Source organism: Tympanuchus pallidicinctus, unplaced genomic scaffold, assembly GCF_026119805.1.
Source record: "Tympanuchus pallidicinctus isolate F22 unplaced genomic scaffold, pur_lepc_1.0 scaffold3, whole genome shotgun sequence".
Classification (NCBI taxonomy): domain Eukaryota; kingdom Metazoa; phylum Chordata; class Aves; order Galliformes; family Phasianidae; genus Tympanuchus; species Tympanuchus pallidicinctus.
Window position 1 is genome coordinate 60,783,098 of NW_026294747.1, and position 11,052 is coordinate 60,794,149.

The window sequence follows — 11,052 nt, forward strand, 5'->3', positions numbered from 1 at the left end:
TGTTGAGCAAAATTCATCTCATTCCATTCTGTGCATGTTCATGATTCAATATTATCATCAAAGTTTTCTGGGCAACTTTCCATTATGTGTTCAGGAGCAAAGTGTTGTTTAACTCTTTCCTCTCCAAAGGAGAGGAACAAGTGCAGTGCTGGATAGTGGAGATGTGTTTTTCCTAAATCATCTGTCACCACATCAGAGAGGATAGGTATAAGAAGTTCACTCTGTGACAGGAGGAGAAGGTAGTTAATTTTTTGAGAAACATGGTTTCCTTCAGGTAACATTAACCAGCCTCAGACAGCCTCCCATGCATTTATGTCTACTGCACAGCCAGTCTTTAGCTTCCTGGGAGTAACACACCACGACATATTGAAGACAATTTTCCTTGTTGCAGTTTGTAGGGGGATTTTTCCAATATTGCAGAGCCAGACCAAACTTGCCTTGAAGATGACATAAAATCCAAAACATCACTCGGTATTCTGGGAAGCTTAGTGCTGGAAGTGAGATACTGGTCTCAGGTGTTGTGCAAACGGGAGGATAGAACTCCTAGGGGTTAGTCTATGGACCCTGCTCATAGGCTGGTTCATGACAGTGACAGTCCTTGCTTCCTACAGGCATTCCATTTGCCTGGAATGAGTTGCAGCCAGCAGGTATTCCATGGGGAACCACAGCCTCCAAGCAGAATTTTAACATCAAACTGTCATTGGGCCTGGCCCAGGGAAAGCTGGAAAGGTCTACTGGGAGATAAGTAATAAGCTGATAAGCATCATCTGCATATGCTGGCACATGAGCCTTTACTGCAGGTCTATACAGATGGAAAATAAATGAAGATTGTCTGGGGAGACTGAGCCAGATGGAACCAGAAGGGTTTGTAGATGGAAGAACAAGTGTTCCAACACCTTTGCCTGAGCTTCAGTTTCTCCAGAAGCCTCTGGGAGAGGGGGATGCAGAAGGATGTGGGTGACCAAGAGAGCCAAAACCCCCTTAAGCATTCTGAAGCATTTCCTTTTTATTTTATTTTTTATTTCTTTTTTGTCAGCTAGATTCTAATAATGATTAGATTTAATAAATTATCATCTCTTCCTAATTAGACCACTCATTACCCAGCCTGATGCCATTAAGCACTAATACTGTTCATCCCCCTCCTTTGGAGACATTCATTGTGCAATAGTCTATCATTATTCTGAGCTAAACATACCATTTCTCTCCCAGAAGCTGTAATTTCCAGAAATCCTAAGTAAACAAAGAAGACACTAGATAATGGTTTAGCTTGTAGAGATGAAAAAAGATCTCCAGCAGGAGGGGAGAAAGAAATACCTCCATTGAAGTTACGGGGAATAAAGATAGCACATTTTATGTTGTCACCACATCTGAATTCACCAACCATCTGCAGTCTGCAGGGGAAACAAACTGGGGCTGATGGCTCTCCCTCAGCTGAAGATGTGTATTTCTTTGAGAACTGTTCATGAGGTGGAAAGGGAGCACGTGGAAGCGCTCCCAGCACAGTCCTTTGTTCCATGAACTGCTGTAGCTAGCAACTGACTGTGCCCAGCAGAAGGTCTGCTTCTATGTTCCATCACATCCCAGCCCGGGTTGTTAGAAGGATCCTGGGGAGAGTAAGCAATGGGGAACTGATCTTAGCTCCCTCCTTTTTGGTATAGCCCAGACATTTCTGCTTAGTAGGTGAGGGCAGCCTGCTGACATTGCCTTGTTTGAGGATGCTATTGAAAGCCTGGATGTTCCCAGGACCTCAGAGTAGGTGGCCCACATCACATATCCCAACGAAAAGAAACATTTTAGTGTGCATGGCTGCCCTACCACGGTCCTAATAATCAGCAAATAGGTTCTGCATGCAGCAAGTTGGAGTTTCAGGGGTGCATAAAGTTCAGCTGCAGGATTTCTCATCAGTTTACCCTTTAGCTCCTCTTCCCTCTTCCCTCATGACTCATGTTTGTCTTTCCAACAGGAGACTGGCCAAGTCCACCTTGCTGCTGATCCCTCTCTTTGGCATTCACTACATCATGTTTGCTTTCTTCCCTGACAATTTCAAAGCAGAAGTTAAGCTGGTGTTTGAGCTCGTGGTTGGGTCATTCCAGGTAAGTCACCAAGTGGACCATGAGATTTATATATACTTTACCAGGAGTTTCTCTCTCCTTGTTTTAGGCACCTGGAAAGAAAACGCGCTTCTATATGCTAGTCCCTCTGGGGCTTTTTTGTACTTACAAGAGAAAATCAAGCATGTTCATCCAGTTTAGATATCATTAACACAGTAAGATGTGATGAGTAGACTTCAGGAAGAGTCTTTCTGGCCATTAATGGCATCCTAGTCTATGACCAGTTGGCTTTCATGAACTATATTTTCTGCTAAAAGAGTTCTGCCTCTAAATCCTGCCCAAGTAGGATTGCACTTTATTGGAGGAGGAGTCAGGTTCCCCACGAGGACGCATTAATCCTGAGTAAACCTTTGATGGAGTTTGCTTTGTATACCTTCCCACAAGCCTCACCTCATTCACACCCAGCGTTGGGCTGTTTACCTTGGCCTTGCTGTTGCATGAACAGAAGCACTTGTTTGTGCAATTGCATCCATCCGTCAAGCAGTTGTAGCCACTTTGTGTTCTCAATCTCTGCACAGTTCAGGTTTCCCGAGGAAAGTTGCCTCTACTATCCCACCAAATTGCCTTCAGTGCTTAAGATTGAATGGCCAGGTGTCCTGCTTAGAGCTGAAGTGATGCCTGATGGATTTAAGCACCGATTTGGAGCAAGCCTTGAATTCAAAGCCTTGCATCTGCTCCAAGGTGCCCTAAGCAACTTTCCTCTTCTCCTTTTATAGGGAAAATGTGATCGGTTGGTTTGTAAGAGGCACCTTAGCAGTTCTCTGACATTATGCCCTTTCTCCAGGACTGCAATGGGCTTGGGTTGTGATCTAGGAGAATACAAGCTAGGCGTTGCTAAAAGCCTGCTTTCTCCTTCCCCCTAGGGTTTCGTGGTGGCTGTCCTCTACTGTTTTCTCAATGGAGAGGTAAGATCAACAATGTTGTCTGGTTAATATTTGCTGCTATGGCAAATTGAATGCTTGTGGAGAGCAGATTAAGGAGTGTCCCATTCCTGATGCTATCACACTGGGGAAACCTTCCAAGTCAAGTCACTCACCCCATGTAAACAACTCAACTATTAGCCAGAAAGTTTCCAGCAAAATTAATAAACATATTAGGACTAATAATTGCTGCTGAGTCCTTCCTTTACTCATTGGTATCAGCAAAACCTTGCCTAAATCCTGAATTAAAGGGAACACCTTCAGCAAGGAAGGATGTGCCCATCTTTCAAGCTCTACTCAGGTTTAGAATCTCCTGAAACCTCAACCTCGGAATCAGACCCACTGACAAAATGGAGGCTTGTTAGTGCAGTGATATTTTTGTACCACGCTCCATCTGCCAGAAAGAGACTCAGCAGAGACTGATTAAACCCAAATGGTGAAGTCTATTGGGAAGGTATGAGCAGCTGGGAACTTGGAGCTGCTGTCAGATGGAGCTTGTTCAGCTCGATAAACTGTCAGGAAGGAAGCAGCTGTGCTCTGGGCTTGTGTTCCAGCTTCTGAGGAGAGGAAGAGTGTTCAGAATCAATTTGTTCTCTTAGAGCTCTGATCCTTCTTCCAGCCATGCTGACGTGGTCAACACACAGAGCCCATCTCCAGCAGGGACCTTAGCTAGTGAGCCTGTTTGGAGCAGGGCAGCGCCACACAGACTTCCTGATGGTCCAAAACCCAAACAGGACTGATGTATCTTATTATGCCCAGACCTGTGCTAGGTGAATGTATTTCCAGCTTACAGGTTTTGATTTTGACTTTCCCACATTTCCAACACTGGAGTTTGCATTTGTGGTGTCCTGTTCTTGTGCTTGTTGAGCCCAGAGACCCTCAGAGCTGTTTTATCTAATTGATGCCACAATCCAAAACTTTGCACTCAAAGCCTGCATGAGGGGATGGGGACTGTGGCCAGATTTGTGCAGGGTTTGAACATGAATGGTGTAAACCAAATGATGTGTGTAAACACCCTGAATAGAAACAAGAAACCTCCATCAAAAAGCACAGCTGTATTGATTGCTTTACAAACAAGCTGCAGTTAAATCATTTTTACTGGGACAGTAAACAATTAGATGTTGTACTGGGGAGGCATGGTTTAGTGGGCAAATATTGGTGGCAGGTAGATGGTTGGATTGAGGGATCTTGGGGTCTTTTCCAGCTTAGATGATTCTACATCTATGAAAAGCAGGGCAGTGGGAAGAATCCCAGTTATACTCACACGCTGTAGTAGTTAAGTAGTCTGACATCTTCACTTTATCAGATAAGCAACTCCCCATGCTCACCTTTCTGATTAAGCTCAAGGATTTCTGCTGAGGGAATCTACTTGCTGCAGCATTATCTCCCCTGTGTGACTAGCAGTTATTCCCAAGTTCAGTGACCTCTATAAACACTTATTACCCCTACATATGCTCTCCTCTGCTGACTTGCTTATCTTTCCACCATGTAGGTCCAAGCTGAGCTCAAGAGAAAGTGGCGGAGGTGGCACCTGGAGCGGTTCCTGGGCTCTGACATGAAGTACCACCACCCTTCTTTGGGCAGCAACGGCACCAACTTCAGCACCCAGATCTCCATGCTGACCAAGTGCTCACCAAAGACACGCCGGTGCTCCAGCTTCCAGGCAGAATTCTCTCTGGTTTGATGGAGAGAGGCTCTCTGAGCACTGAGCATCCAAGAGAGAGAAGGATCCCCAGGAATCAGTTACCTATGGACAAATCCTTGTGAAATGACATGCTCCACTTGAGCCAACAGAGGACAGAGAACTGGAAAAGCCATTGGCATCCAGAACGAGATCAGACAAGCTAAGAGGCAGAGAAATACTTTTCCTCTCCCTCTTTTCAGACCTTTCTCTCTAAGTTGGTGCCCGTGGGGCTGATAATGCTGAGTAAAGGTCCCAGTCATTTGAGGAGAGCCTGGGAGATCCTAATGTGCTATAAATACTGAATTTTGGGGGTATGGGAGGGAAGAGCTTGAGTTAGTGGTGGCTTTCCCGGAACCGGCATCTCTGAAACAGATAAATTGCACTTTTTTTTGTTGTTGTTTTAAATGAGCCAGTAAAGGACAGAGAGAGGGAGAAAGAAATGGGGGGAAAAAAATGCCAAACTTATGAATGTGCCAAAAGCCCAGCCGCTAAGAAGTGGTGATGTGGTGCTGGAAGCAGCAAGGAGAAGGGACAGGAAGAACACAGGCAGGAAAGGCAGAGGCCAAGCTGCACAGTGCAAAGAAGCTGCAGCACCAGGCAAGGCCCCGGAAGGATGCTCTGATGTTGGACTGTGTTCTGCTAATTGCTCACCATCTTCGTTAGCTGAAACTTTCCATGTGCCATTGGGTACCCTCTGGAAGAGCAGCTTGCTGAGAAGGACCAGCACAAAATGCCCTTCTCCGTGCTGCGTTCAGGACATCAACATGCTTTGTTTGGTTGTTTTCACTGAATGGTTTGCATGTATAAAAACCAGGTACAGATGCCAACTGTGGAGTACGGCTGTGTTTTTCATACTTGTTCATTGAACCTGTAGATCTTGGTGCATTACTGCACCCAGCATTATTAGGGATCGGGGGAAAGCAATTGGTCTGCAATCCATTTGCACTTGCTTAGTGCACACTGCCAGGAGAGGGAAGATGTAGAACCCTGTAATCCTTAATTGAATCAGGCCTGACATAAGGAGCCAGTCTCCAGATGAAAAAATTAGCTTCCCAGCAGCAAGCAAAATTGCTTTCATCAAAACAAGGTTGGCTCAGCACGTAACTGGCACTCCAGGAGTCGGAAAGGAGTGAGGGAGCTATTAAATTGATTTCTTCTTCAGCTTGTGCAGCTTTCATCCTATGATAAAGGCACTGTTAGATCTTTAAGAGACGCATGTGCATTTTATGTCGTTTTTGAAGACCTATTAGTTTTCACACTGGGGCAGTCCCTGTTTGAAGGATGTACATAGAGCTTGCTGAAACCAAGGGAACTGTTATTCTTTTTTCTTCCCTTTCCTCGATGGAGGGGAGAAGGAGTGAAACCAAATCCTGTTCTGGCACACCAGGCTGGTGGTTCACAGCTCACATCACGTGAGCTCATTCCCAAGCCATGCATCCCAACCTTAGAAAATAGCCTAAGGATGCAGATGCTCGTGGCTGTTTCCCACCCGACTGCATTGTATGAGGACACATCAGTTTTACACTGGGGGTGGAAAATCTCCGACAAGCAAAGGTGTAAACTGAATAATTGGGCTGCCATTGTTCTACTACAGCATGTTACATCAGTGTCCTTGGGAAGGAGTCTGAGTCACCAAATTAACACGTGTACATGGAAAGCAAATATGAGTGTTTTCATAGATCAGAGATCTCAACTTTTCCACTAACAGCAACTGGACTCTTCTTTCTCTCAAATTAAATTGTAGTTCCTTGAAGGGAAACATCTTTAATTTAGAGTCTTCGGGGTTTGGGGTTTTTTCTCACTTGTTTGCTTGCTTGCTTTAAGCATCTCAAATTCACTGCCAACAAACCACACTGAGCCCAGGAGAATTGCAGATCAGGACATCCCATTCCTTTCTGAGTTCTGAGGGGAGGTTTTTCCTTTGCATACCTCTCCCCAGAGCTGTACTGTTGCCATCTGAGCTGGATGCTGCCAAAATACTGCCCCACATTCAGGCCTGAGGACAGCACACACAACTGACATCAGTTGATGTGAGATACTCTGATAAAACTGCTGTGAAGGGTAGGTATGTACCCACGGGTTTCCAGCCTGTCATGGAGTAATCATGGCTACCCAGCTTGGAAAACCTAGAGCAGATAGATATTTGTGAAGATAGCTGTGCTGATCCCCATGGTCCTGGTATTAAACTGCTGGCAAAACTCCAGGCTAGCCAGTCTGGGTCATCTTTGTTCTCATTAGAATCAGAAAATCAATCATAGAATGGTTTGTGTTGGAAGAGACCTCTTAAGGATCATCTATTTCCAACCCCCCTGCCATAGATAGGGACACCTCCCACCAGACTAGGTTGCCCAAAGCCCCATCCAGCCTGGCCGTGAGCAGTTCCAGGGATGGGGAATCCACAGCTTTTCTGAGCAATCTCAGTGCCTCACCAGCTTAAGAATAAAGAATGTCTTCCTAAGAGCTAACCTAAATTTCCCCTCTTTTAGTTAAAATTGTTCCCCCTTGTCCTACTACCATGTAAAATGCTGATCTCTAAGTGGCTATGCTACAGTGAAACTATTTCATTAGCAGTCAGAATCCAAGTGCCATGAAATATTCAAAGTCCTCTCAGCAGCCACTCAATTCCCAAAATGCAGAGAAACATTCTCACAGGGCTCTCAGAGGCAGGGACTTGGTGCTTGGTGTTGGTTCTGCTGCTCTGAGTGCTTCCAGAGCTGGGTTAGGACTCATGCAGAAGGTGCTGGAGGACTCCCATAAGCAGTGCCAAGTCTCCCATACCAGCAACAGAGGAACTGAAGCCCAAAGCTGTTGAGAATCAAGTGGAGTACTGCTGCTGGCAGCAGGAGGTGGTCAGTGCCTGCAAGCCTGAGACACCTTGTGCATTTTTGTTCTGTGTTTCTTTTTTTTTTTACCTTCCTTTTCTTCTCCCTGTGCTTGTGATTCCATCTGCAGGACGAACTTCTGCCTTTCATTTACAGCTCCTCTTTATTTACAGCCCTGGGCCAGCACTATGGCCAAAGCCAGCAGGAATGGTTTTGCTCAATGGAGACATGACAGGGAAAAGTTTGGCTGCTTATTTACCCATGCAACAAGGCCTTCTGCAGCCCCTGAGCTGAACTGATTTGCACCTTCAGAACTCCATTACAATTGGTTCATCACCACGCATCCAACTGGATTAAGCTGTCAAGGGTCAATGAAGAGACCAAGTGAACATGCTGTGATGGGCATGGCAGAGCTGCCAGCCCAGCTGTGTTGGATTCAAATTCTGGGAGAAGAGAGGAGTCAGTGATGAAATCAAAGCTTTTCTCTCTGGGGATCTGAGCAATCAAGTGAATGAGTTTCTCTGCCCATTCTGGCTTTTGGATCAGGCCCTTGTTTAGGTGCTTAGTGCAGGAATTTGGCCGGGTAGCTTGGCCTCCTCTACTCTGAATGTGATTTTCATCCAACTCATCAATAAAATGGAGTTCAAGGACCTCACTGCAGCCCCAAATGACTGCCCAAACCGTATTGCCCAAAGCAATGCTGAGTAAATGTCCCAGTGCTCAGAGCTGTTGCTGCTTGTCACCAAGCACGAGCCTGACCAGTGGGACAGGAGCAACTTCAATGAATGCAAGTGAATTATCTTAGTGAAAAAGATGATTAAGAGTCGTTCCTGGATACTCTGTGCTTTTCAGATGTGTCTGAAGATAATGAGTTTGGATCCCAAAATGCTTTACAGAAATGACACCAAATTCTCACCCCTCTTGCATCCCTCAGTTCATAACCGTGACTCCTGATTTACACAAGCTGGAAACTAGAATTTGACTTCAGAAGAATTCCTTTACTTTCAGCCTGGAACTGTTTACTCTCTTTTTATATCAGTGAGAGATCAAATCCAATCCTGTTAATTAGTCACTCAAGGTTTCAGTGAATAAACTCTTAAACAATTATTATTAACCATGGAGCAATTAGAATATAAAAATTAAAAGACCTTCTCAAGGTCTAGAGGTGCAAGGTGCAATGCTAACATTAGGCTGTAGATATTTCTATCCAGATGAGACCTGTATGGCTCTGTGTCCCTCTGATAAGCAGTGTGAAATATAACCATGTTTAGGGCTTGAAAAAGAGCAGTAAAAGAATTCTAGGCTGTGACTGAATTCTAGGGCATTAATTTGAAATTATTTTTTAAAAACAGGACTATATGCAGCAGCATCATTGCTGCAGTTTTGGAATGAAAAAGGGATTCCAAACAAGCTCAGAAGATAAAACATTTGATGTTTATTTATTTTGTTGGGTTGGATGGTGGTGGGGTTTATTTTTGGCTAATCAATGGGCAGTTGCCAGTTGGTTTATAGAAAGGAAAATGAAGTTACAAAGAAAGCTGAGGAGTGGACACTGCTTGGCTCCATTGCAGAGATTGAAGGGTTTCTTTTTGATCACCATCTCCATTCCTTCTTCCATCAGCATGGTGTTTAAATAAGGCATAAAACCCCATAGGATTTTTGAAGAAATCATATACTGTTGGACTAGAAAGGGGTCTCTGAGACCTGGGAGTGCCAACATGTGTCATTATGAAGTGCATTTCATTCTGTCTACACAGGTTCCTGGTAGCACTTGGTTTGGTTAAATGTCATTGGGAACACATGTGGTAGAAAAGCACAGAGCCTGACAGCAGCCCATCTTCCCTGCAAGGTGAAGGGTCTGAGCTCTCTGACTGTGTAAAACACCTCCCTCTGCTGTGCCATCCTCTCTGCCTTCAAGTAGCTCATTGGGCTGAAGAAGATGTTGGACTGGGCACAGCTGTCTCTGCACCAATGGTGAAAGTGCTGAATTCTTGGCAATAAAGACTGCAGTCCAGGGCTCCATGACTCCCCAGGCAGCTTTGCATTTTTCACACACCAGTATTTATGCTGGATGGGACTGTGATGCTTCTCAATTGTAGATGACCCTAGAGGAGCAGGAGACCAACCCTTGGCCTCGTGTGCATTCATATCAATCTGGAGTGACTCTGGTGGGATTGTAACTAGCTGGTGTTACAGGGAATAGAACTAAATCCCAGTCTGGTACTTGGAGTCAGACATCCCAAAATCCAGAGCTGCATAGAATTCAATGTTTTTTTCAGTCAACGAGCTTTTACCCTCTTCCCAAAGCCAGGATTTATACGCTGGTGTGATGAAATACAGTTACAACTGATCTTTTTATTTCCCCCAGATATCTATAAAGTTACAAACCATGGCTTTCCTGGGCTAACAGACCACTTCTTCCCCCTCCTTTTCTCTGGAAGTCCTCAGACTTTGCTCCCTTGCACGGTGTTGCATTGTGTTGAGAAGCCCTGGGTTCAAAACCCTACTTCTTTCCCTACCTCTACTTCAAAACCCTACTTCAAAACCCTACTTCTTTGCACACTGCTGCAGAATCACAGGGATAAGATAGTCATTGGGACTGGAAACTGTGTAGCAGGTCTCTATGGGAAATTCATGCCCATAGTGTTCTGAAGGCCAGGCCTTTAGGACACAAAAATTGACATCAGTAGAGCAGTTGGCGGTTTATACCCCAGTTTTGTGGATGCTGTAAACTTGTACATAGAGGAAATCTGAAGAGCACATTCAAAAAGCAAAAAGTCACACATTCTTTTATACTCTGTGGATAATAAATCAAGCTTAAAAACAAAAACAAAAACTTTTGAATTCAAGAGTGTATTTTTCATATTCTGTTTCAAACACAGCACAGGCTGTCCTTGTTCAGTAGCTGGTGCCAACCAACTCTTTGGTGACTCTGAAAACTCATTCAGACTTTTAGCCCCCCTGTTCTGCCCTCCTGTAAATATGCTTTGACAGCAAAGAGTGATGAAAACTGGCTATGAACAGGGAATCATTGTTAAGCCACATTTCTGTGGATTTTTATGTACGTAGGTGCTCGTGATGTATTTGGAACAGGCCTACTTGCTTGGCACAGGTGAAATCTCCACCTTGTTTCATGGCCTTTTGCCTGATGTTATTTATTTTGTTCTGACTCTGTACAAATGCAATGAAATGGCTATTTTTTTTTTCCTTTGTACTTGGTTCATCTCCTTGCTTCAGAGGAGGTTCTTCTCTGTGGTTGACACTGCTGAAAACAAGCAATAAAACCATTGTGAAGAAGTCGTGTCTAAGATATTCCAACTGGTGTTTGAATTCATTTTTCTCAGTTCTGAAGAAGACACAAAGGTGGTGGAGGAAAAAAAGCCATTCTATGAAGAAGAAGCCATCCTATGATTCTCTGATTCTGTGGTCCAGATTGTTTGAATCTAAGAGGTAACGAGCCTAGAGTGATGCATAACAATCTTCAATCATAGAATCAGAGAAGCTGGAAAAGACCT

General features: G+C 44.5%; 1 protein-coding gene across 1 annotated transcript in view; it reads left to right on the forward strand.

The window, feature by feature from the left end:
• The window catches only part of LOC128086427 (vasoactive intestinal polypeptide receptor), a 105,291-nt gene extending 94,444 nt beyond the window's left edge, over positions 1-10,847 (forward strand). The window contains exons 11-13 of the mRNA XM_052695090.1: positions 1,964-2,093; positions 2,975-3,016; positions 4,524-10,847. Of these exons, the coding sequence (XP_052551050.1) occupies positions 1,964-2,093; positions 2,975-3,016; positions 4,524-4,715 (364 nt within the window). The 3' untranslated portion in view covers positions 4,716-10,847. The remainder of the gene's footprint in view (positions 1-1,963; positions 2,094-2,974; positions 3,017-4,523) is intronic.
• Positions 10,848-11,052: the final 205 nt, after the last annotated feature.